Source organism: Dendrobates tinctorius, unplaced genomic scaffold, assembly GCF_039654945.1.
Source record: "Dendrobates tinctorius isolate UK_male_01 unplaced genomic scaffold, ASM3965494v1 ptg000024l, whole genome shotgun sequence".
Classification (NCBI taxonomy): domain Eukaryota; kingdom Metazoa; phylum Chordata; class Amphibia; order Anura; family Dendrobatidae; genus Dendrobates; species Dendrobates tinctorius.
Window position 1 is genome coordinate 14,134,465 of NW_027361692.1, and position 27,230 is coordinate 14,161,694.

The 27,230-nt window shown below is 43.7% G+C and overlaps 1 protein-coding gene across 5 annotated transcripts in view; it reads right to left on the reverse strand.

Moving 5' to 3' along the window:
• Positions 1-27,230, reverse strand: part of FAM135A (family with sequence similarity 135 member A) — a 159,938-nt gene that overhangs the window by 48,820 nt on the left and 83,888 nt on the right. For all 5 annotated transcript variants that reach the window (XM_073569383.1, XM_073569384.1, XM_073569380.1 and 2 more), the window contains exons 7-9: positions 21,514-21,687; positions 3,478-3,604; positions 2,800-2,953 (exon numbers count right to left, since the gene is read on the reverse strand). In XM_073569383.1, coding sequence (XP_073425484.1) covers positions 2,800-2,953; positions 3,478-3,604; positions 21,514-21,687 — 455 coding nt within the window. The remainder of the gene's footprint in view (positions 1-2,799; positions 2,954-3,477; positions 3,605-21,513; positions 21,688-27,230) is intronic.

Genomic DNA, 27,230 nt, shown 5'->3' on the forward strand with positions numbered 1-27,230 from the left:
ATTTTGGTGACCATGCATTGCGCACATGTGCCGCTTACAATGTGCGCGCTTGCGCACTTTTCTTTACACCCTGGACAGCGTGACATCGCTATGATTCATTGTACCCACTGCGCATGCGCCGCCTTAACAACGGGCACCTGCGCACATTCAGTCCCTTTCTCCCACAGAAACGGAAGTGACGCTGCGCCATGAGCCTGACGCCATTGCGCAGGCGCCGATTTGAGATTTGTGTGTCCCCTCACCTGCGATTTCCTTATAAAAACACTCCTGCCATGGTACTAGCCATACAGCCCTGGAAAGAAGCCGCAGTGGCGAAACGCATCGGGCGTCGGTTCCCACATGGGTAAGGAGATTCATTACAGTTTAGGTGTAGCTATACATATGGCTTAACGTTACGGCAACATTACTGCTCAGTGCTATGGGGCAGTGATTATTTTACTGATGAATTGCTGCATTTGGCATATGCTCCTGTGAACCTGTTTTGTTGCACTAACATATGGCACTATTATATGCACTTTACTCAGTCATTATTTTCTTAAAACTTCAATGGGTCACAGTGGCTATATGCAAATGCTCATTATTATGATATTTGTTCACTATTTATGGGCCTGCTTAGCTGTATCTGAATAGGTTATGCTGTCTTTCACACCTTTTCTGTAACTGTTCTAGGTGAGACTTGGTTGTAGTCTCTACCATATATACTCATTTTTATGTACCCACCTCTTATGTACTTGCTCTATTAATAAAGAATACTATTTTTCTCACTCAAATTGTGTTGAGTGATTTATGGTTTATATTATTGATTCGGGCTATCAACTCCATGTTCTGTTAATAGGTTATATTCATATTTGAGTTGCCCCCAAAAAAGTGTTTATTATGAAGTGATCCTTAAGGCTGGGTTCACACGTAGCGGAACTCTCGCGGAAATTACCGCGAGAGTTCCGGAATTCCATTCAGCGGGAAAATCGCATTTTAAATTCCCGCTATTTTCCCACGGAAAAACTATCATTTTGCAAGCGTAATTAGCTTGCAAAATGCTAGCGTTTTCCGAGCAATCTGTAGAATCGCTTGGAGAACTGATTGACAGGTTGGTCACACTGGTCAAACAGTGTTTGACCAGTGTGACCAACTTTTTACTACTGAGGCCGCCTATGCAGCATTAGTAGTAAAAGATAAAATGTAAAAAAAATAATTAAAAAAATAAAAAATGGTGTTATTCTTACCTTCCGATGTCCCGCGCAGCCTTCCCGCCTCTCTCCACGCTCCTGTTCCCAGTAATCCTTTGCGACAATTACTGCGATGACGTACGTTCTCGCCGGATCGCGACGTCTCGCGGTAATTCGCGATGACGTCGCGCGGTAATTCGCGATGACGTCGCGCGAATCACAGCGAGACTTCGCGATCCCACGAGAATAGTAGTCATCGCGGGCATTTTTGCAAAGGATTACTGGGAACGTGAGCGTGGAGAGAGGCGGGAAGGCTGCGCAGGACGTCGGAAGGTAAGAATAACAATATTTTTTATTTTAAATTCTATTTTTTACAGGGATATGGTACCCAAAGCCCGGAGGACAGTCTCCTCTCCTCCGGACCGTGGGTACCATCCGCAATTGTTCTGCTTACTTTTCGCATGGTGGACACAGCCACATGCGGAAAGTAAGCAGAACAATGCATTCCTATGGGTGCGGGATCGCCGCGATTCCGCAAAATTAATGAGCATGCTGCGTTTTTTACCGCAAAGCGATTCCACCGCGGTAAAAACCGCAGCATTAGCACAGCATTGCGGAATCTCATAGGAATGCATGGCATGCTTATTTTTCGCGGCAAAATCGCGCGGTTAAAACCGCCGCAAAAACGCAAAAAAAACGCCACGTGTGAACTCAGCCTTAAGGTATGATATCCTTTTATGTTCCCTGCATGTAGCAGAATACTTACCGGCTGCTGCCTTCTGCTGTTCTCCACACTGCTCCAGTCCTGTGCTGCTGCTTCGCTCCAGTGTTTGCTTAGTGGACAGGAAGTCACTTCTCAATAGAACTCTATGAGAGCCAGAACAGGAGTCGCACAGACTCGCATTGAGACTTTGTGACCGTTAGCTGTGACTTCATTGGAATGAGGGATTCCGTAGCCCCATTACTGGTAATGGTGGGGATCGGTGATCATCAGCATCAGGACTTTACCATGCATCTTATACTTTAGTGATTCTCCTGTAATTTTTATCTTTCGAGTGAAGATCATGATATCAGACACCAATTTTGCTAAATTTCAGTGTACAGGTATTACAAGAAACAAGGATTGGGCGGATGGATATCCACATGTCCAATCCTTTATGAGCAAAGTATGCATGTGTAAGGGGAAGGGTTTTGGTTACATGAGCATTCTGCCAAGTAGTAACTAATGTAAATGGCCAGCCGTACTTCCATTAACTGCAATGGTCAAAGCCCAGAAGCGACCAATCCCCTAACGGTTATTTATGTTATGGAAAAACAACCCATAACACTTAATTACATTTAAGCCAAAATGTATACAGATATTCAGAAAGTCCTAAAAGGTTCACAAACTTTCTTCCACCACACTATATGTTTATCAGTTACACAACCCAAAAACAGCCCAAATTCAATGCAATCCATGTAGTAGCTGATTAGATCTACTAACAATCATACTATCGCACGAGTGAGTGAAACAAGGAGAAAAGTTGGCTTATAATTTGGTGTAGAGAGATAATGATTGATGCAAGAAATCAAAGCAAAAGCAGATAAATAAAGAGGACAGAAATTGCAAAAAGGAGGTCATCATCATACTTACCCAACTCCAGCTTCAGAGAGGAGGGCAGCTCCTTGGTTACAGTCATGAAGTAACTGTATAGACCCTTAAATGACGACAGCAAACAGGCACAGAGTGTGTAGTGAAAGGTGTAGGCATGCTGGAGGAAACAATCTTGGACCACAAAGCTGTTACCCTGAAATATACCCAAAAAAATACTCTGAAAAGAGTTAAAAAAAAAAAAAAAAAAAAAAAAGTTACATGCAGACAAGGTAATGGGTTACCAATTTGTTTCCATCTTATTGGGAAGTCAGTAACACCCCCTAAACTCGGGAGGCAGATTCTCAGGGAGATCTATGTCCAGCCCATAGATCTTAACAGCTCATTTACATATTAAGAAAAACATGGATTTCTCTGAAATAAGACATTGGATCACACAGATATCAAGGTGTCATTTATTCAGCTTCCTATGACCTACATGTCCATATAGACGGCATAGGAGGGTTGTACCTGCTGACAGATTCCCTTTAAATTTAACATACATTAGAAATAAGACGTATCTGACTGTTATACTCAGTACCTGCATCATTATTCAGCTGTTAGTGTTTTTATTCATAATGTGACACCATCGTTAAAAAATAAGTCACTAGTATATCCTGTGCCCTACTGCTGGAACGTGCACATACTAATCATGGGAGATGAAGCAATTGCCTCTCTTACATCTGCAGAGAGCTGCTTTGTGAAGTTACTGCCGAACACCACACTTTCCAGGGTTGGGACCGCCGACTCCTTGCTCTGGGCTGGAGCGTTCCTGTTTAGCCAAGTGTTCTTCATTGCACGGTGAAAGCTGGAGCACAAGCCATAAATAATGTATTAGCGCTTCTATACTGCACATAAGAGTTATATAATACAGTAGAAAGACTAGAAGGAAGTCTTCTGCTCAGAATCTGAAGAAGAAACACAAACCGCTAAATATAATCCTAATTCGCCAGGCTAGCATTAATATACTATTTGGTGTTTTCAATCTTTTTCATGAAGGGTGTTATCTGGAAATGCCAAGGAACAGCTACTGCTTGTGGATTTCGAAGCGGGTTTGCTAGTTTTATGGAAATACAGTAACTATTGTATAGGGGACAAAAGCTGTGATTTCTTTAATTACTACTATTCACCACTTTTAATGGCTAGATTTGATGTCAGTTTCTGGAAGTAAGAGTGTTCCCATTTACTAAAATCTATTCAGTGAAATTTTATCTTCATGCCAGCCTTCTAAAGGTGGCCATTTACACATAGACTGAAGTTAGATTTGTCCTGACCTATCGACTTGTGTTCTGTATTGGAAGAGTCAATTAAACACTGAGACACCTCTGGAGCCAGCTTATCCCCAGGGAGAACAAGAGGTACAGGCATTTGAAGAGAATATGTCCCGAGGTTTTCGCTACTCCTTCTGAGAGCAGCATGATTTAGAGACAGAGACCCTGACTGCAGCAATGTGTCACTTACTTTGCTGGTCGCAGAAGTTTTGATTAAAAATGTTTTTCTCTGCTGCAGATATATTAGCTCTCTGATTGCTGAGCTTGGTATAACCTCCCTCCCCACACCAATGGTTGGCAGCTTTGTGTACACTGTGCATAGGCAAAAATCTGCAGATCAGCATTAGGGGAGGGGTTATACATAGCTCATGAATATGGAGGACTACATGGCAGCAGGTTTATTAGTCCTCTAATGATAATCTCCTGCAGATACAACAGTGATTCTATCAAAACTACAGCGAGCAGCCCAGTAAGTGACACATCGCAGGAATTAGGGCTCTCAGATTAGCTGGCAAAAATCTGGTGACAGATTCCCTTTAAATTCCTAGTCAACAATATCGGGGGGAATTGGGAGGCTACCATACACATTAGATATTCAAGTTAGGATCACTGGGCATATCCCATCTGAGCATCTTGCTGTCCACTGATCTGTCTATAGTTACAGAGAAGCAGCATGATTTAAAGAGAATCTGTCACCCGAGTTTTTCCTCTACCCCATTTGAGAGCAATATGATGTAGACACAGAGACACTGATATCAGCGATGTATTACTTACTTTGCGGGGTCCTGCAGCTTTGATTAACCCATTCCTACAGTATATGTACAGCACTGTGGGAGATGCGTTCCAGCAAACACCCGTACATATACTTCCTGATGATCGCGTGGGCTCACGCTCCTCGCTGCGGCGATCAAATGTGGGTGACACCCTGCAACAATGCACACGATCGGCACTGGCACCGATCATGGGCGTTTAACCCCTCTGATGACGCTATCAATAGTGAAAATGACATAGATGAGCATCACAGAGGAAGGGAGTTCCCTCTCTGCCCTGGGCCAGAAGATGACCGCAGGGTAATCCAGGGACGGTGGCCTGAAAACTTCTGCTTAGCTGACACGCCTCTTCCCTGCCTATGAGATGCTGAACTAATGCCCTGTAATGCAAAAGCATTGAAGAGTACTAGATTAGCAATCAGGGCAGAGAAAGCTAATGTCCCATACTGGTAAAAAAGTTCAAAAATTGTAAAAAAAAAAAAAAAATGTAAAAAAAAATATCCAATAAATACATTTATTTATGAAAAAACAAAAATAAAAAAAATTAAATAAATTTGTTATCGCCGTGTTCGGAACAACCCAATCATAGAACTGTCCCACTAGTTAACTTCTCAAGTGAACACCGTAAGAAAAAATAAAAATAAAAACACGAGGCAAGAAACTATGCTTTATCATCATACTGCCAAACAAAAAGCAGAATAAAACGTGATTTAAAAGAAGAATATAAATAAAAATGGTATAGCTGAAAATGTAATCTTGTTCCGGAAAAAACAAGCCGCCATGCAGCTAAGTCAGCGGAAAAATAGAAAAATTATAGCTCTCAGAATAAAACGATGCAAAAATAATTATTTTTCTATAAAAGTTTTAATTGTGTAAAAGTGTCAAAAACAAAAAAAAAATATAAGTGTGGTATTGCTGTAATTGTACTGACTCAAAGAATAAAGCTGCCTTATACATTTTACCACAAGCAAAACGGCATAAAAACAAAACAATTCCTGAATTGCTTTTCTTTGTTCATTCTGCCTCCCAAAAATCGGAACAGAAAGCGATCAAAGATAAAAAATAGGTATTAGACCTACCGGTAATGATGTTTCCAGGAGTCCATCCTGACAGCACTATGGAGGACGTCCTCCTCCTCCTTACAGGGACAGGAAAGCACACGAGAGGTTAAAAGGCCATGTCCCACCCCCTTTCCCTCAGTGATTTGACAAGTACCACAAGGTGGATGATGCTAGTAACGGTTTAATGAAACAATCATATTACAGCATATGACATAACATAATACAACATAGTATAACATAACAGGGAGGGAACTACCCGTGCTGTCAGGATGGACTCCTGGAAACATCATTACCGGTAGGTCTAATACCTATTTTCCAGGACGTCCACCTGACGGCACTATGGAGAGTACCAAAGCACCTCCTCAGGGTGGGATTACTGCTTGGAGAACTTTTCTCCCAAATGCGGTTTGTTGGCCAGCTAACACATCTAGTTTGTAGTGTTTGCAGAATGTATTAAGACTAGCCCAGGTTGCCGCTCGACAAATTTGATCAACTGACGCCCCCGCCCGCTCGGCCCATGAGGCCGATACCGCCCTCGTAGAGTGGGCTTTCAAGGAATCAGGCGGGCTGGCGCCTTCAGCCTGGTAGGCATCCGAGATTACTGAGGTAATCCAACGCGCGATGGACGCCTTAGAGGCCTTCTTCCCTTTATTCCTACCTCCAAAGAGAACGAACAGGTTTGGGTCGACACGCCAACTATTGGTGGCCTCTAGGTATTCTATAACTGCGCGCCTCACGTCTAGCGAGTGGAGCCGCCGCTCCTTCTCATTTCGGGGATTATCGCAGAAAGAGGGTAACACTACCTCCTGGTTCAGATTTCTTGTAGAGGCTACCTTCGGGGTAAATGCCGGGTCTAACCTTAGGATTATACTATCCTCTCTTATCTGGAGGTATGGATCCTTAGTGGATAGGGCCTGGATCTCCCCTATTCTTTTGGCCGTGGTAATGGCTACTAGAAAGGCCGTTTTACGAGTGAGAGCAGGGATGGCTATCTTCTCACTAAGGGCGAAAGTGTCTGAGCAGAGGAACCGAAGTACCAGGCCCAGGTCCCATGGCGGGGTGAGCTGCCTAATCGTGGGGCGCAGGCGCTGTGTGGCTTTTATAAACCTTATCACCCAGGGATGTGCAGCTAACTGATAATCGAAGAAGGCGCTCAAAGCTGAAACCTGGACTTTTAGAGTGCTGGGCTTGAGGCCTTTATTAAAACCTGCCTGCAGGAACCCTAGTATGTTAGGGAGATCAGGGGTACCTGCCACGAGCTCGGACCTGCCACCCTCCAGACAGAATCTCTTCCATATCTTCCGATAAATTGCCGACGTCACCGGCTTCCTGCTGGCCTGTAGGGTGGATATGACCTGCTCCGACAATCCTTTTGCCTTCAGGATGTCCCTCTCAGGATCCAAGCCGATAAATGGAGTCTTGCTGGGTCCGGGTGGTGGATCGGGCCCTGGTGGATGATGTTCTCCCACAAGGGCAGCTCGACTGGATCTTCTACTGCCATGGCTCCCAGAAGGGAAAACCAGCTTCTCCTCGGCCAGTATGGCACTATCAATATCACTCTTGCGTGGTCCTCGCGTATCTTTCGGAGCACTGCCGGTATGAGGGCCAGTGGTGGGAACGCATAAGAGAGGGATTCTCCCCGAGTCTGACTCAGGGCGTCTACGCCCTCTGGATGGTCCATCGGATTTAGGGAGTAGAATCTGGGAACCTTCGAGTTCTTCCGGCTTGCGAAGAGATCTATACTGGGGTTCCCCCAGCGCTGACAAAGCTGGTCGAAGATCTCTACGTTCAATTCCCACTCTGTCGGGTGGATCTGTTGTCTGCTCAGGTAGTCTGCCACTTCGTTTTGGGAACCCTCTAGATGTACCGCGGTCACGGATCGAACTGTCCGTTCTGCCCACGTGAATATCTTTTCCGCCAGTGCCTGTAGTGGTTGATGTCTGGTTCCTCCTTGGTGTTTCAGGAATGCCACTGTCGTTGTATTGTCGGATAAAATGCGAACATGACGACTCTTTAGTACCGACCGGTTTCTCCGCAACGCTTCCCAGACCGCGAAGAGTTCCTTGAAATTGGAGGATCTGGCCTTGATGCTTGCTGGCCACTTCCCCTGGAAGATCTTCCCTTCTATGTGGGCTCCCCATCCCCACGCACTTGCGTCTGTGGTGACTACCACGTATGGAGAGGTTGTCCAATGCACGCCCACCTGAAGGTTCCTGGCCTGTAACCACCAGCGAAGGGACTCCTTTACTCGTCCTGAGAGCCTTAGGGGTTTGTCTAGCGACGCCTGACTCCTGTCCCACCTCGCGAGAATCCCTCTTTGTAACAACCGCGAGTGGAATTGGGCCCAACGGACACACTGGATGCAGGCCGTCATGAGGCCCAGGACCTCCATTGCTTCCCTTATGGAGCATTGACGCTTCAACAGGCCTCTGGTTCTGGCCTGAATGGACTTCTGCTTCTGCTCGGGTAGCCAGGATATTCTGTCGGCTGAGTCTAGGAGGACTCCCAGGAATACCTTTCTGGTGTCTGGTGTGAGGTCCGACTTCTCCCAGTTGATCACCCAGCCCAGGAACTCCATCACAGTAGTTGTTCGGATCCTGTCTCGGATGAGCGCTTCTTTGGATCTTGCCACCAGTAAGAAGTCGTCCAGGTATGGCACAATCACAATACCCTGATCTCTCAGGTAGGCCACCACCTCTACCACTAGCTTTGTAAAGATCCTGGGAGCTGAGGCCAGCCCGAATGGAAGACCCTGGAACTGGAAATGGCAGGTCCGGGCTGGTGAACTGATCGCGAACCTTAGTAGGCCTTGGGATGAGGGATGAATAGGAACCTGATAGTATGCCTTTTTTAGGTCTAGGGTGCACATAACTGCGTCCCTGTCTATCAGAGGAATTGCGGATCGGATTGATTCCATCCGGAACCTCCTGTATCTGACCCAAGCATTTAGTGGCTTCAGGTTTATGATGGTGCGGGCCTCGCCGGATTTCTTTGTGATTGCAAACAGGGAAGAGTAGTGCCCTTTCCCTCTTTCTGACGGTGAAACTGGTATTATGACCCCTGAGTCTAACATGTCCTGAAGATCCGACCACATTGCGGAGTCCTCCTGGACGACAGTGGGGGCAATATATCTGTCGGGGGGAGGAGAATAGAGCTCTATCCTGTAACCTTCTCTGATGGTTCTGAGGACCCACTGATTGTTGGTGACTCGTGACCAGTTTGCTGCAAAGTGGCGAAGTCTCCCCCCAATGCCTATGGCGTCATTGTCTCCTCGATCTAGATGTCGATGCAAATGGGGGACCTCTGTTCCTCCCACTTTGGCTGAAGGAGCCTTTGTAGGAGCTTCTATTAGACCTCGCCCGGCCCCTAAACTCTGATTGTCCTCTGAAGAAGGAGCCTCTCCGAAAGGACTGGGACCGCCTGGGCTTTTCTTCCGGGAATCCCTTATTCTTATCGGACACCAGCTCAAGGATATTATCCAGGGCTGGACCAAACACCCTCAGACCCGAGAAAGGGATGGCACATAACTTTGCCTTAGAAGGGTTATCCCCCGACCAGGATCTAAGCCAGACTGCTCTCCGGGCCGCATTAGAGAGGGAGCTGTTTCTGGCCGCAAACCTAACTGATTCCGCCGACGTATCCGACAGGAACGCCGTGGCTGATTTCAAGAGAGGAAGAGATGCTAGTATCTCTGACCTCGGGGTCTTGTTGGTTAGGTGTTCTTCCAACTGCCCCAACCACAGGAACATAGACCTAGCCACCGAGGTGGCTGCTATGTTGGCTCTAATCAGGGCCGCCGACGTCTCCCATGCTCTTTTTAACAAGACGTCCGCCTTTCTATCCATCGGGTCTCGAAGACCGGATGAGTCCTCGGCTGGGATAGCCGACTTCTTAGTAACCTTGGCGACCGGGACGTCGATCTTAGGGACTTCTTCCCACGCCCGAGTTTCCTCGGGATCGAAGGGCAGTCTATTTTTAAAGTTTCGGGAGAGTGTCAACCGACGCTCTGCTTCTTTCCACTCCTCCAGGATCATTGCTTTGATGTGCTCGCTCACAGGGAACACCACCTGTTTGCGGGACACCAGTCCTCCAAACATTAAGTCCTGTCTGGACTGTGGCTTAGGGACTTCTTCCATCTGCATGGTATTTCTGACCGTGTGTACCAGCTCGTCCGTATCCTCCAATAGGTACTTTCTGTTCTGCTCCTGACTATCCCCCGGGATCTCGCCTTCTTCCTCCTGATCTGAGTCCCGGAAATCGGATTCCTCGCTAGGGCTCGCCTCTGATACTGGGACTGGTTCCCACCTCGGACGCTTGCGACCTGGCCCAGGGCTGGGGGATCGACGCCGGGTTGTAGAGGCCTGAATCTCTTCCCTTATCAGCGACCTCATTTCGGAAAGTAGAGATGGCTGTTCCTCGCCTATGACCCTGGAGGTACAGGGACCGCATAGGGTCTTGCTATAGGTGTCTGGCAGCTTTACTCTGCACACCGGACATCTGACTGATTTGGAGGTGGCTTTCGCCGGGTCCTTCCCCGAGGGGGACTCAGCCGGGGTTCCCTTTTCCTGATAACATAAGGGGCACCTCATCAGATCTGGGCTGTGGGGACGGGTGGGGAGGGTGGTCTGCGCTATGCGCACTTACCCCTCCACCAGATGCAGTGTTGCCTTCCATCCCCTGGCGTCCGATGCAGTCACACAGCCTGGAACGACCTGTGACGACTCTGGAGAACGCTTTGGTCCAGGAGCGCGCGCGCCCTGGATTTGAAACCGGCGTCTGACGTCACCGGATGTGACGCTGGTAAGCCGCGCCTCCACTTCCTGCCGGGCATCTGCGCGCGACCGCGCTCGGCGCGTGCAGGGAGCCGCCTCCATTCCTGCTATGGCGCTCCGGCCTCCACTGCCCAGCCGTCGGCGTCGTCCTGCGGGTACTCGGCCCGCCGCGGCCGATTGCGCCCACTTCTGTCGGTGCCCGCATGGCCAGCTGCCTGCGGGGAGCCGACCCGTCCTGGAGCAGAGAGCCCCCCCACCGGGAGGAACGGCTCCCTCCAGGAGCGTCGTCCTGCTCCTGGCCTTTGGAGCCGAGGGACTCCCCACCGGGAAGTTTCGGCCCCGGGACCTCTTGACAGGGGAAGGATTGGACCGGCCACACGATCCCCTGGGCCCCTCCGGTAAGCTCTCGCGTGTCCCTCCGTGCAGGGACAGGAAAAACACTGAGGGAAAGGGGGTGGGACATGGCCTTTTAACCTCTCGTGTGCTTTCCTGTCCCTGTAAGGAGGAGGAGGACGTCCTCCATAGTGCTGTCAGGTGGACGTCCTGGAAATATGTAATTTGCCTGAAAATGGTACCAATGAAAATGTCAACTCGCCCTGCAAAAAACAAGCCGTCGCATGACTCTGTTGGACGCAATATGGAAAAATTATAGCTATCAAAATATGATGATGTAATAAAAAGCATCTTTTAGTGTGTGACAGCAATCAAACAAAAAAACTACATAAATCTGTTATCGCTGTAATTGCACAGACCTGAAGAATCAAGAAGTTGTCTAATCACTTATACTGCACGATGAACAACGTAAAAAAATAAATAGAACCCAATTCTTCACCTGCTGTTGATTTGTTCATTCTGCCTCCCAATTATCACAGTAAGGCTCAGCTTACATTTATTCTGTGCTCTTCGCTTACACCGAGGTTTCCATGTATATCTCTGAAATACGTGATTCATACGGAACCTCCAGTGGACGTTTCCCTATAATGAGACAGATGGAGGCTGTCTGGCCTTTGATCCGGCGGTGTCTGTCTTTTTAGGCGTGCATAAAAGTGTGGTCTGCCACAGTTTTGTGCACTTCTGAAAAGACAGATAACGCTGAACAGAGGCAAGACAAGAGTCCAGAGTAATGCTGCTGCCTCATTATAGTGAATGGATCCCTCGGGGGTTTGATCTGAATCACGTTATTAGATGTTGTAGGTGCTTAAGAACAGGATAAATGTGATCCCAAATGTTATGTAAAAAATTCCTAACAAAAGTTTCCAATCAATCCACAAAAAAGCAAGGCCCTTCTCAGGTCCATCATCTGTCAATGGAAACATAAGGGACTGCCACGTTACTGGTGGTACAAAAACTCTGGAAAAGCACCACGACTTCTTGTCCCCTAAAAGAAATTCAGCAAATTCTATGCTCCCAAATCCAAATGCCGCCCCCCCTTCTGAGCCCCACAGTGTACTTAAACCACATTTAGCATCCACGTTTGGCATTTCTGTAGCGATGAGAGCCTGCTTAATTTACGGGTGCGTTGTCTCCAGAAGCATGAGTTGGGCACTACAATGGCAGTTTGTAATTTTTTCACTCTGCAACATCCACTGCTGCTTGTTTCTGGAAAAAACTCATGGAGTCAAAATTGTTACTACACCTGTAGATAAATTCCCAAAGGGTTATAATTTTTTCAAGATTTTGCTCTTCTAGCACTGAGGGGCTCTGTATATGGAATCCGCAAACTATTCCAGGAAAATCTGCACTCCAGGAGGCAAATAGCTCTCCAGAGTCTCGTCACATGGCTAAGCAGGACGTTGGCTCAGTGGATAGCACCACAGCCTTGCAGCACTGGAGTTCTGGGTTCGAATCCCACCAAGGACAACATCTGCAAGGAGTTTGTATGCTTTCCCCCTGTTTGCATGGGTTTCCTCCCACATTCCAAAGACATACTATACTGATAGGGAATTTAGATTGTGAGCCCCATCGGGGACAGTGATGAAAATGTGTGCAAACTGTAAAGCGCTGTGGAATATGTTAGCGCTATATAAAAATAAAGATTATTATTATACAGTCACATATGGGGTATGTCTACATTCAGCAGAAATTGTTGGACACATTTTGATGCCATTTTTACTCATTTCCCAGTGTGAAAATGTAAAATCTGGGGCTAAAACAACATTTTTGGTGGTAACAATGTAATTTTTTCCTCACTGCCCAATGGTATAAAATTCTGCGACCCACTTGTGTTGTCAATATGATAAATGCACCCCTAGATGAATTTATTGGGGGGTGTAGTTTGTAAAATGAGGTCACATACAGGGGTATTTTTCCAATATGCTACTTCTTCCCTTCTGAGCTTTGCACACTCCCTTAAAAGTAGCTTTCGACCACATATGGGGTATCGGTGTGCTAAGGAAAAATTGAACACATTTTGAGGCCCATTTTCTCCTTATGAAAAAAAAATCGGGGCCAAAACAGTTTTGTAGGAAAAATATTTTTTTCCCATTTTCACAGATAAATGTTGTAATATTCAGTGAAGCATCCGGGGATTCAAGGTGCTCAACACACATCTAGATAAATTCCTTGAGGGGTCTAGTTTCCAAAATGAGGTCACTTGTAGCGGGGTTTCCACTGTTTAGACACCTGCAGACCATTCCAACAAAGTCTGTGTTCCAAAACGTCACTCCTACCTTTCAGAGCCTTGCCTTGTGCCTAAACAATAGTTTTCCTTCACATATGGGGTATCAACGTACTCAGGAGAAATTGCACAAAAAAATTAAAGGTCCATTTTTTCTATAACCTTTGTGAAAATAAAAAAATTAGGATTAAAAGAACATTTTTGCGGGAAAAAATTTGATTTTTTAAAAAAAAATTTTTACAGCTCTCCATTATAAACTTCTGAGGAGCACTTGGGGGTTGAAAATGCTCACCACACATCTAGATACATTCTTTAAAAGGTCTAGTTTCCAAAATGGAGTTATTTGTTGGGGGTTTCCACTGTTTAGGCACATCAGGGGCTCTCCAAAAGCTACAGGGTGTCCGCTAATGATTCCATACAAGTTTGCGCTCCAAAAGTCAAATGGCATGCCTTCCCTTCCGAGCCCTGCCGTGGGCCCAAAGAGTAGTTTTCTTCCACATATTGCGTATCAGCCTACAAAGGAGAAATTGCACAACAAATTGTACAGTGCATTTTCTCAGGTTAACCTTGTGAAAACGAAAAAATTGGCATTAAAACATTTTTGAGGGAAAAATTTGATTTTTTTTATTTTCATGGTTCTACGTTATAAACTTCTAAATAAATTCCTTGAAAGGTCTAGTTTCTAAAATGGCGTCACTTGTGGGGGGTTTCCACTGTTTAAGCACATCAGAGATCTTCAAACGTGGCATGGCATCCACTAATGAATCCAGCATATTTTGGCCATTTTCTCCTGTTACCTTGCAAAAGAGAAAAATTTGGGTCTACAGTAAGATTTTTGTGATAGAAAAGTTAAATATTCATTTTTTTCCTTTCACATTTCATTAGTTCCTGTGTAGCACCTGAAGGGATAATAAACTTCTTGATTGTGGTTTTGAGCACCTTGAGGGGGGCAGTTTTTAGAATGGTGTCACTTTTGGGTATTTTCTGTCATAAAACCACTTCAAATGTGATGTGGTCCGTAAAAAAAAAAAATTGTTTTGTAAATTTTGTTACAAAAATGAGAAATCGCTGTTCTGTTTTACCGCTATCATGAAGTACACTATGCTATGAAAAAACAGTCTCAAAATCAGTGGGATTTGTTGATACATTCCTAGATTTATTACCTCATAAATTGACAGTGGTCAGAATTGCAAAATTTGGCCTGGTCATGAAGGTGAAAACAGGCTCAAGGGTGAAGAGGTTAAAAATGGTTCTCTCTGCTGCAGAGCAAACAGTTCTTGGAATGCTGAGCTCTGTATAACCCGCCCCCACCACTGATGGGCAGGTTTCTGTGTACACTGTGCATAGGCAGAAAACTGACATTCAGTGGTGAGAGCATGGTTGGACTACCTGGAAGCAAGTTTACTCGTTCTCTATTGATACTCTCCTTCGGAAAAAGCAGTAATTTTGCGAAAATTACAGCAAACAGCTCAGTAACACATTGCTGCAATTAAAGTCTCTGTAAGCAGCTCTCAGATTAGGCAAGCAAAATCTGGTGACGAATTACCTTTAAACCTTTGACTTCCCGGAAAGGAGGGGACAAATATGAATCTAGCAAAATGCAGTCTAGCAGTAATTTATATGCAGTCATGACCAAAAGTGTTGGCGCCCTTAAAATTGTTCCAGAAAATGAAGCATTTCTCCCAGAAAATTGCAATTACACATTTTGCTATACACGTTTATTTCCTTTGTGTGCATTGGAACAACACAAAAAAAAGAGCGAAAAAGGCAAATTGGACATAATATCACACAAACCTCAAACATTAGTCCAATAATACTGTTAGCACCTTTCCAAAATTGAGGGCAAACAACTTTGTTTCAAGCATGTGATGCTCATTCAAACTCACCTGTAGCAAGTAACATGTGTGGTTAATATGAAAACCACAGCTGAAACCAGATAAAAAGGGGAGAAGTTGACTGAATCTTTGCATTGTGTGTCTTTGTGTGCCGCCACACTAATGATGGAGAACAGAAAGAGAAGAGAACCGTCTTAGGACTTGAAAACCAAAATTGTTGAAAAACATCAACAATCTAAAGGTTACAAGTCCATCTCCAGAGATCTTGATGTTCCTTTGTCCACGGTATGCAACTAGTGATGAGCGAGTATACTCGTTACTCGAGATTTCCCAAGCATGCTTGGGTGTCCTCCGAGTATTTGGATGTGCTCAGAGATTTAATTTCTGTCACTGTAGCTGCAAGATTTGCGGCTGCTAGCCAGCCTGAATACATGTGGGGATTGCCTGTTTGTTAGGAAATCCCCACATTTTCAGGCTGTCTAGCAGCCGCAAATCACGCAGCTACGGTGACAGAAACTAAATCTCCGAGCACATCCAAATACTCGGAGATCACCTGAGCATGCTCGGGAAAACCCGAGCAACGAGTATACTCCCTCATCACTATACGCGACATAATCAAGAAGTTTACAACTCATGGCACTATTGCTAATCTCCCTGGACGTGGACGGCAAAGAAAAATTGATGAAAGGTTGCAACGGAAGATAGTACGGATGGTGGATAAGCAGCCTCAATCAAGTTCCAAAGAAATTTAAGCTGTCCTGCAAACTCAGGGTGCATCAGTGTCAGCACAAACTGTCAACATTTGAATGAAATGAAACGCTATGGCAGAAGACCCAGGAGGGTTGTTTTCATGCTTCTGGCCCTGGGTGCCTTGGCTGTGTGCAAGGCATCATGAAAGCTGAAGATTACCAAAGGATTTTGGGTTGCAATGTAGTGCCCAGTGTCAGAAAGCTGTGTTTGCGTCCTTGGTAATGGGTCCTCCAGCAGGATAATGACCCCAAAAATACTCCAATAAGCACCCAGAAATGGATGGAAACAAAGCACTGGAGAGTTCTCAAGTGGCCAACAATGAGTCCGAATCTAAATCCCATTGAACACCTGTGGTGAGATCTTAAAACTGCTGTTGGAAGAAGGCACCCTTCAATTAAAGAGTGATCCAAAATTCCAGTTGAGAGGTGGAAGAAGCTTTTAGATTGTTCTAAGAAACAATTGATTGTTGTTATTTATTTCAAAGGGTGTGCAAACAAATATTAACCCCTTAGCGACAGAGCCAGTTTGCAGCTTAATGACCAGGCCAATTTTTACAATTCTGACCACTGTCCCTTTATGAGGTTATAACTCTGGAACGCTTTAATGGATCCTGCTGATTCTGAGATTGTTTTTTCGTGACATATTGTACTTCATGTTAGTGGTAAAATTTCTTCGATAAGTCTTGTGTTTATTTATGAAAAAAACAGAAATATGGCAAAAAATTTTAAAATTTTGCAATTTTAAAACTTTAAATTTTTATGCCCTTAAATCAGAGAGGTGTGTCACATAAATTTCTTAATAAATAACATTTCACACATGTCTACTTTACATCAGCACAATTTTGGATGCAAAATTTTTTTTTGTTAGGAAGTTATAAGGGTTAAAAGTTGACCAGCGATTTCTCATTTTTACAACAAAATTTACAAAGCCATTTTTTTTAGGGACCACATCATATTTAAAGTCATTTTGAGGGGTGTACATGACAGAAAATACCCAAAAGTGGCACCATTCTAAAAACTAGACCCCTCAAGGTGCTCAAAACCACATTCAAGAAGTTTATTAACCCTTTAAGTGCTTCACAGGAACGAAAGCAATGTGGATGGAAAAAATTAACATTTAACTTTTTTTTGGGAAAAAAATTACTTCAGAACCAATTTTTTTTATTTTCACAAGTGTTAAAAGAGAAAATCAACCACAAAATTTGTTGTACAATTTCTCCTGAATACGCCGATACCCCATATGTGGGGGTAAACCCCTTTTTCAGCACACGGCAGAGCTCGCAAGGGATGGAGCACCGTTTGACTTTTTCAACGCAGAATTGGCTGGAATTAAGATCGGATGCCATGTTGCGTTCGGAGAGCCCTTAATGTGCCTAAACAGTGGATGCGATTTGTCCTGAGTACGCTGATACCCCATATGTGGGGAGGAACCACTGTTTGGGTGCATGGGAGAGCTTGGAAGGGAAGGAGTGCCATTTTGGAATGCAGACTTTGATGGAATGGTCTGCGGGCATCATGTTGCGTTTGCAGAGCCCCTGATGGGCCTAAACAGTGGAAACCCCCAACAAGTGACTCCATTTTGGAAACTAGACCCATGAAGGAACTTATCTAGATGTGTGGTGAGCACTTTGAACCTTCAAGTGCTTCACAGAAGTTTATAACGTAGAGCCGTGAAAATAAGAAATCCATTTTTTTTTCCACAAAAATGATCTTTTCACCCCCAAATTTTTATTTTTACAAGGGTAACAGGATAAATCATACCCCCACAGTTATTATGCGATTTGTCCTGAGTACGCTGATACCCCATTTGTGGGGAGGAACCACTGTTTGGGCGCATGGGAGAGCTCGGAAGGGAAGGAGTGCCATTTTGGAATGCAGACTTTGATGGAATGGTCTGCGGGCATCATGTTGCGTTTGCAGAGCCCCTGATGGGCCTAAACAGTGGAAACCCCCAACAAGTGACTTCATTTTGGAAACTAGACCCATGAAGGAACTTACCTAGATGTGTGGTGAGCACTTTGAACCTTCAAGTGCTTCACAGAAGTTTATAACGTAGAGCCGTGAAAATAAGAAATCCATTTTTTTTCCACAAAAATGATCTTTTCGCGCCCAAATTTTTATTTTTACAAGGGTAACAGGAGAAATCATACCCCCACAGTTATTATGCGATTTGTCCTGAGTACACTGATACCCCATATGTGGGGGGGAACCACTGTTTGGGCGCATGGGAGAGCTCGGAAGGGACGGAGTGCCATTTTGGAATGCAGACTTTGATGGAATGGTCTGCGGGCATCATGTTGCGTTTGCAGAGCCCCTGATGGACCTAAACAGTGGAAACCCCCCACAAGTGACCCCATTTTGGAAATTAGACCCCCTAAGGAACTTATCTAGATGTGTGGTGAGCACTTTGAACCCCCAAGCGCGCCACAGAAGTTTATAAACGCAGAGCCGTGAAAATAAAAAGTCTTTTATTTCCACAAAAGTGATTTTTTTAGACCCCAATTTTTGGACCCCCAAAGTTGGTAAATAGTGGAAACCCCTCAATTCTTGCTCCAACCCTAACCCCAACACACCCCTAACCCTAATCCCAACCCTAATCCTAACTCTAATCCTAGTTCGCCCTAACCCTAGCCCAACCCTAACCCTTAACCCTAGCCCAACCCTAACCCTTAACCCTAGCCCAACCCTAACCCTTAACCCTAGCCCAACCCTAACCCTTAACCCTAGCCCAACCCTAACCCTTGCCCAACCCTAACCCTTGCCCAACCCTAACCCTAGCCCAACCCTAACCCTTAACCCTAGCCGAACCCTAACCCTAGCCCTAGCCCTAACCCTAGCCTAGCCCTAACCCTAGCCTAACCCTAACCCTAGCCTAACCCTAACCCTAGCCTAACCCTAGCCTAACCCTAACCCTAACCTAACCCTAGCCTAACCCTAACCCTAGCCCTAGCCTAACCCTAGCCTAACCCTAACTCTAGCCTAACCCTAACCCTAGCCTAACGGAAAACTGAAAAAAAAAATATTTTTTTTATTTCATTATGTGTGCCTATGTAAGGGGGTGATAAACGGGGGGGTTATGTACTATTTTTATTATTTTGATCACTATGATCGTTTATCATAGTGATCAAAATAATGAATGGAATCTGCAAGCCGGAGCCAGCAGATTCCCGGCGGGCGCACTGCGCATGCGCCCGCCATTTTCAAGATGGCGGCGCCCATCGGATGACCCCGGCGGGCGCGGGACCACCGGGAGGGGACGGAGGACAAGGGAGAGGTACCGGGAGGGGACCGGGGGGATCGGGGACCCTATTTCTCTATCCTCTGATGTGCGATCACATCAGAGGAAAGAGAAATTAAATGTAAAATTGCGGCTTTTTTTGCGGTCGCCGTTATAGGGTTAATAACGGCGATCGCAAAAGCGGGGGTCGGTAAAAACCGACCGATTCATGTTCTCTGGGGTCTCGGCTACCCCTGGCAGCCGAGACCCCGGAGAAAATCCGACACTGGGGGGCGCTATTCACTTAAATCACAGCGCCGTGAATTAACGGCGCTGTGGTTTAAGTACCCTTAATTACCGCCGTTAAAAGGCGTATCGGCGGTCGTTAAGGGGTTAAGTTGAGGGTGCCAACAATTTTATCCAGACCATTTTTTGTGTTGAGAAATTACAGTCATATGTTAAAGTTTGGGCACCCCTATTAATGTTAACCTTTTTTTTTTTTATAACAATTTTGTTTTTTGCAACAGCTATTTCAGTTTCATATATCTAATGACTGATGGACTGATGGTTATATTTCTGGATTCAAATGAGGTTTATTGTACTAAGAGAAAATGTGCAATCTGCATTTAAACAAAATTTGACCGGTGCAAATGTATGGGCACCCTTACCATTTTCTTGATTTGAACACTCCTAACTACTTTTTACTGACTTCCTGAAGCACTAAATTGGTTTTGTAACCTCATTGAGCTTTGAACTTCATAGCCAGGTGTATCAAATCATGAGAAAAGGTATTTAAGGTGGCCACTTGCAAGTAGTTCTCCTATTTGATTCTCCTATGAAGAGGGGCATCATGGGCTCCTCAAAACAACTCTCAAATGATCTGAAAACAAAGATTATTCAACATAGCTTTTCAGGGGAAGGATACAAAAAGTTGTCTCAGAGATTTAACCTGTCAGTTTCCACTGTGAGGAACATAGTAAGGAAATGGAAGAACACAGGTACAGTTCTTGTTAAGCCCAGAAGTGGCAGGCCAAGAAAAATATCAGAAAGGCAGAGAAGAATGGTGAGAACAGTCAAGGACAATCCACAGACCACCACCTAAGACCTGCAGCATCATCTTGCTGCAGATGGTGTCACTATGCATCGGTCAACAATACAGCGCACTTTGCACAAGGAGAAGCTGTATGGGACAGTGATGCGAAAGAAGCCATTTCTGCAAGCACGCCACAAACAGAGTCGCCTGAGGTATGCAAAAGCACATTTGGACAAGCCAGTTACATTTTGGAAGAAGGTCCTGTGGACTGATGAAACAAAGATTGAGTTGTTTGGTCATACAAAAAGGCGTTATGCATAGAGGCTAAAAAACACAGCATTCCAAGAAAAACACTTGCTACCCACAGTAAAATTTGGTGGAGGTTCCATCATGCTTTGGGGTTGTGTGGCCAATGCCGGCACCGGGAATCTTGTTAAAGTTGAGGGTCGCATGGATTCAACTAAGTATCAGCAGATTCTTGACAATAATGTGCAAGAATCAGTGACGAAGTTGAAGTTACGCAGGGGATGGATATTTCAGCAAGACAATGATCCAAAACACCGCTCCAAATCTACTCAGGCATTCATGCAGAGGAACAATTACAATGTTCTGGAATGGCCATCCCAGTCCCCAGACCTGAATATCATTGAACATTTGTGGGATGATTTGAAGCGGGCTGTCCATGCTCGGCGACCATCAAACTTAACTGAACTGGAATTGTTTTGTAAACAGGGATGGTCACAAATACCTTCATCCAGGATCCAGGAACTCATTAATAGCTACAGGAAGCGACTAGAGGCTGTTATTTTTGCAAAAGGAGGATCTACGAAATATTAATGTCACTTTTATGTTGAGGTGCCCATACTTTTGCACCGGTCAAATTTTGTTAAAATGCAGATTGCACATTTTCTGTTAGTACAATAAACCTCATTTGAATCCAGAAATATAACCGAGTCCATCAGTTATTAGATATATGAAACAAATAGCTGTTGCAAAAACCAAAATTGTTATAAAGAAAAAAGGTTAACATTAATAGGGGTGCCCAAACTTTAACATACGACTGTATGTCCAATTTGCTTTTTTTCCCCTCTGTTTTTTTTGTGTTGTTGCAATACACACAAAGGAAATTGCAATAATTTTCTGGGAGAAGTACTTCATTTTCTGGACCAGTATCAAGGGTGCCAACACTTAAGGCCATGACTGTATTGTATAGAGAAGGGAATAATTTTCCTTAGTTTGAGTAGGAACTGCAAAAAAAGGCTCACATGATCATTTCTTCAACACGTCAAATAACATTGCTTATATTCTTATAAAAGCCTCAACATCTCCTTAGCCCCCCACCTGAATGTCCTTTTATGTTTTTATACATATAAAAAGAGTCATCCCATTCACCTGATGAGCGGCTGATGCAACGCAACCAAGGACCCATGGACTACGATAGATATGACTGAGAGGTGAAAGTAATCGAACATTACATTGATGTGGTGATGAAGGCCTCTGTGTAGGTTAAAGTGCAACTTTAAATTTCGACTGCTAATTAGTTGCAAGGCGTTAGGGTCATTTGGTCTGAAAAATAGAAAAGAAATAATGTTATTACTTAATCAAATTGCTAAGATTTCTGTGTCTAAAAGCCATCTACTACCTCAAGTCTTTTTCCTTTGTCTTCTAATACTCATCTAATAAACAAATCCACCAAGTATGACTGGGACACATGGTATCAATTATTACCTGTAAATATACTCGCCATGTATCCACACGGATTTATAATGCCTATCATCAACTACATAAGATATCGACAGCAAAAAAGATGATCAAAAGGCAACTTTTATCAATATTATACTGTAGAAAAATTTTTATTGTTCGAAAAACATATTTGTTAAAACCATTACATATCACAAAATGAAGGGACAAGGGGAAATAGATATACACATATGTATAGTGTGATTACACACAAGAAAATGACGCACACATCCGGCACATAGAATGTAATTCACACTGTGTGTCTATTAATTACATAACCATCCCAAAAATGGTGGCAAACTATCAGAAATAAACAATCCTCAGGTGGCAAGAAATAATAATCATATTGCCATGTCATACGAATAATTACACAAGAATTAACCCCTGAGGTTGTACATACAGTATAGTAACACATGGTATCTAGAGACCATATTTTAGATGACTATTCCTGCTTTGCATCCACCACTACAATTGCCATAATGGCCGCTATAAACAAAGGACACTGCCCAATATGTAATACTGAGTACTGGTGGGTGATACATAAAAAAGACCACACATCCTGACTATCCACGTATTAAACCACCTTTGAATCTACCATAGTGGCCGCTGTAAGATGAAGGAGCAAAGCTGCAAAAACAGAAAAAACACATCCGAGAAATTGCTACAACATTAGGAGTGGCAAGAAAGAAAGCACTGGTGAACTCCTCAATGAAAAAAGACCAGGGCGCCCACGGAAGACAACAGTGGTGGATGATCGCAGAATAATCTCCATGGTGAAGAGAAACCCCTTCACAACAGCCAACCAAGTGAACAACACTCTCCAGGAGATAGGCATATCAATATCCAAATCTACCATAAAGAGAAGACTGCATGAACGTAAATACAGAGGTTTCACTGCATGGTGCAAGCCACTCATAAGCATCAAGAATCAAAAGGCTAGACTGGACTTTGCTAAAAAAACATCTAAAAAAGCCAGCACAGTTCTGGAAGAACATTCTTTGGACAGATAAAACCAAGATTAACCTCTACCAGAATGATGGAAAGAGAAAAGTATGGTGAAGGCGTGGTACAGCTCATGATCCAAAGCATACCACATCATCTGTAAAACACGGCTGAGGCAGTGTGATGGCTTGGGCATGCATGGCTGCCAGTGGCACTGGGTCACTAGTGTTTATTGATGATGTGACACAGGACAGAAGCAGCCGAATGAATTCTGAGATATTCAGAGCCATACTGTGTGCTCAGATCCAGCCAAATGCAGCCAAACTGATTGGTAGTCGTTTCACACTACAGATGGACAATGACCCAAAACATAAAGCCAAAGCAACCCAAGAGTTTATTAAAGCAAAGAAGTGGAATAATCTTGAATGGCCAAGTCAGTCACCTGATCTCAACCCAACTGAGCATGCATTTCACTTGTTAAAGACTAAACTTCAGACAGAAAGGCCCACAAACAAACAGCAACTGAAAACCACCGCAGTGAAGGCCTGGCAGAGCATCAAAAAGGAGGAAACACAGCGTCTGGTGATGTCCATGAGTTCAAGACTTCAGGCAGTCATTGCCAACAAAGGGTTTTCAACCAAGTACTAGAAATGAGCATTTTATTTACAATTATTTGATCTGTCCAATTACTTTTGGTCCCTTTAAAAACAGGGTGGCACATGTTAAGGAGCTGAAACTCCTAAACCCTTCATCCAATTTTAATGTGGATACCCTCAAATGAAAGCTGAAAGTCTGAACTTCAATTGCATCTGAATTGTTTTGTCTGAAATTCATTGTGGTAATGTCTAGAACCAAAATTAGAAAAATGTTGTCTCTGTCCAAATATATATGGACCTAACTGTATGTATGTGCAAGAGCTAAATTTGTGTAAATGCACATGTAGCAGAGCGGTGTGTGCAAATATTTGCATGTAGCAGAGCTCTGTGTGTATAATACACACTACAGAGAGACATTAATAATAGATTACTTTCCTATTCTACCCTAGTGCATTAACCCCTTAACGGCGCAGCCAATTTCCTATGTTGTGTTTCCGTTTTTTCCTTCCCTTCTTTTCAGAGCCATAACACTTATTTTTCTGTCCACATATGCATGAGGGCTAGTTTTTTGAGGGATGAGTTGTACTTTTAAAGGACACCTTCATTTTACCGCATATTGTACGTAAAATTGGCAAAAAAATTCAAAGTGTAGTGAAATTGTGAAGAAAAAAAAACACAATTTTGTGGGGTAGGACAATGTTTTTGTTAGTACCAAGATGGGATAGATGTGATTATTTGATCGCTTGTTACAGCATTTTTTGTGAAATTGTGGCAATAAAAAAACACGTTATTTTGACGCTCTTTAATTTTTTATGTTTACAGTGTTTAACAATAGGTTGTTTACAAATTTTGACAGATTGAACTTTTCTGAATTTGGCAATACCACATATGTGTATTTTTTTAAATATCTTTATTTTCAATGTGGTGATAGGTGGGTGATTTGAACTTTTAGTTTTTTTTATTTTCTCATGTTTTTTAAAACCGCTTGTGCTGTATGTACCGATGCTGCAGCATTGCTGAATATAGCACAACTCATGCTCTCCTTTGAAGTCTGGCCACAGGCAGGGTTTCAAAGGAGCTCCATAATGGCAGGCACAGAGGGGTAATCAGATGACCCCTGGCTGTTATGACAACTGCTGTGGGTTCAGTCACTGCCCTGAATGACAGCCAGCCGCAATGTAGAGCCAGAGTCAAACAGGGCTGGGGACGCAGTTATAGCGGCCGCTCTGTATACTCAGAGAGGTGACTGAACCGACACCGCCCCATGACTGAATAAAAGGAGAGAATAACGGAAAAGGACACCACTGCAGGCATTTACTACAGGCCGCCTGTGGATGAACACTTTATGCATCAAATGGCCAAGTTCTCCAAAAAATATGACACAGTGGTCATGGAAGAATTTAACTATCCAGATATTTGTTGGGAATCTCTCTCAGGCAAGACTAACAGGTCAAGGAAATTCTTATCCTCTCTTGCTGACAACTTTATCTTTCAAAAGGTAAGGGAGAAAACAAGGGGAACTGCTACCTTGGATCTAATCCTTATAAACAGGGAGGAAATGGTTGAGGAGGTAAAAGTGGCTGGGACCCTAGGAGGTAGCGACCATGCTATTTTAGAATTTTGGCTAACTAGAAGAGAACGATCTGTGAAGACTTAGACTTCAAGGCTAGATTTCAGAAAGGCAGATTTTAAGGGACTCCGTAAGAGAATCAGAGGGATCCAATGGCTGGATATCCTTAAGGACAAAAATATCCAGGAAGGATGGAAAATTTTGAAAAACGAGATTCTTGAAGCACAATCGTTAACAATTCCAAAAAGAGGGAAGAGTTGGAAGCATTTAAGGAACCCAGGATGGATGAACACAGAACATAAACACATGCTAAAACGGAAGAAAGAAATGTTTATAAAATGGAAAGAGGGAGGCATATCTAAAGAAGAATATAATGCTGTCTGCAGAACCTGCAGGACAAGAATCAGATTAGCTAAAGCTGACAATAAATGAAAGCTTGCAAGAGATGTCAAACGCAATAAAAAAGGATTTTGGGGATATGTCAAAAGTAAAAGAAAAGTCAAACATACTATTGGAGTTTTACAGGATGAAAATGATGAAATGGTAAGACAGGATGTTGAAAAGGCCGAACTTTTAAATTCCTATTTTGCATCTGTTTTCTCTCAGAAAGGAAATGTAACATCAACTGATCTTCACTGTCCTATTAAAGGAACAGAATAATCCAGGATATCTATAAACAGAAAGATAGTGAGGAAACACTTAGCTAACATAAATGAACTCAAGTCTCCAGTTCCAGATGAATTACACCCCAGAGTACTCAATAAGATAGCAAAAAAAACTTTTGAACCACTCTCCGTAATCTTTGAAAACTCCTGGAGAACAGAAGAAGTCCCAGAAGACTGGAGAAGAGCAAATGTCATTCCTATCTTCAAAAAGGGGAATAAGGTGGACCCAGGGAACTATAGTTCGGTGAGTCTGACTTCTATACCAGGAAGGATCTTTGAACAAATTATTAAACAACATGTATGCAAGTACCTGGATAAGAATGAAATGATTAACCAGAGTCAGCATGGGTTTGTAACTAAAAAGTAAAGTCAGAGTAACTTAATTTCCTTCTATGACAGAATCACTGACTGGGTGAATCAGGGAAATGCTGTAGACATAGTATGTCTTGACTTCAGCAAAGCCTTTGACAAAGCATCTCACACCATCCTTATTGAAAAAATGACTAAGTATGGAATGGACAAGGCAACTGTTAGATGGATTCATAGCTGGCTTAGTGATTGGACCCAAAGAGTAGTTGTAAATGGCTGCACATCCAGTTGGAAGAACGTCTCAAGTGGGGTACCACAGGGCTCTGTCCTGGGCCCTGTATTGTTCAACATCTTTATCAATTATTCAGATGAAGGAATTGAGGGTAAACTGATTAAATTTGCTGATGACACTAGGAGGGATAGATAATACTAGAGAAGAGTGAGAGAGGATTCAAAAAGATATAAATACAGTGAGCAGCAACTAACAGAATGGTTTGGAACAGGGAAAAATGCAAAGTACTACATCTGGGCAATAAAAATGATAAAAACATACAGAATGGGAGGAATAGGGCTAGGCAACAGCACATGTGAAAAAAACTTGGGTATACTAATAGATCACAGACTGCACATGAGTCAACAGTGTGATGCAGCAGCAAAAAGGCAAATACAATTCTGGGATGTATTAACAGAAGCATACAGTCTAGATCATGTGGAGTCATTATTGCCCTCTACTCCTTTTTGGTCAGGCCTCATCTGGAATACTGTGTCCAGTTTTGACAACCACATTTTAAAAAAGACATCAACAAACTGGAGCAAGTTCAGAGAAGAGCGACCAGAATTGTGATCGGTCTGCAAACCATGTCCTAAGAGGAACGGTTACAGGATTTGGGAATGTTTAGCTTGCAAAAAAGAAGACTGAGAGGAGACTTAATAGCTGTCTACAAATATCTCAATGGCTGTCATATTGTAGAAGGATCATCTTTATTCTCATTTGCGCAAGGAAAGACTAGAAGCAATGGGATGAAACTGAATGGGAGGAGACACATATTAGAAGAAACTTTTTGACAGTTAGGGCGATCAATGAGTGGAACAGGCTGCCTCTAGAGGTGGTGAGTTCTCCTTCAATGGAAGTCTTCAAACAGAGGCTGGACAGGCATCTGTCTGGGATGATTTAGAGAATCGTGCTTTGAGCAGGGGGTTGGACACGATGACCCAAGAGGTCCCTTCACAACGCTACCATTCTATGACACCGAATACTGGTGGGTAAAATAAAGATCATTTTCTCCC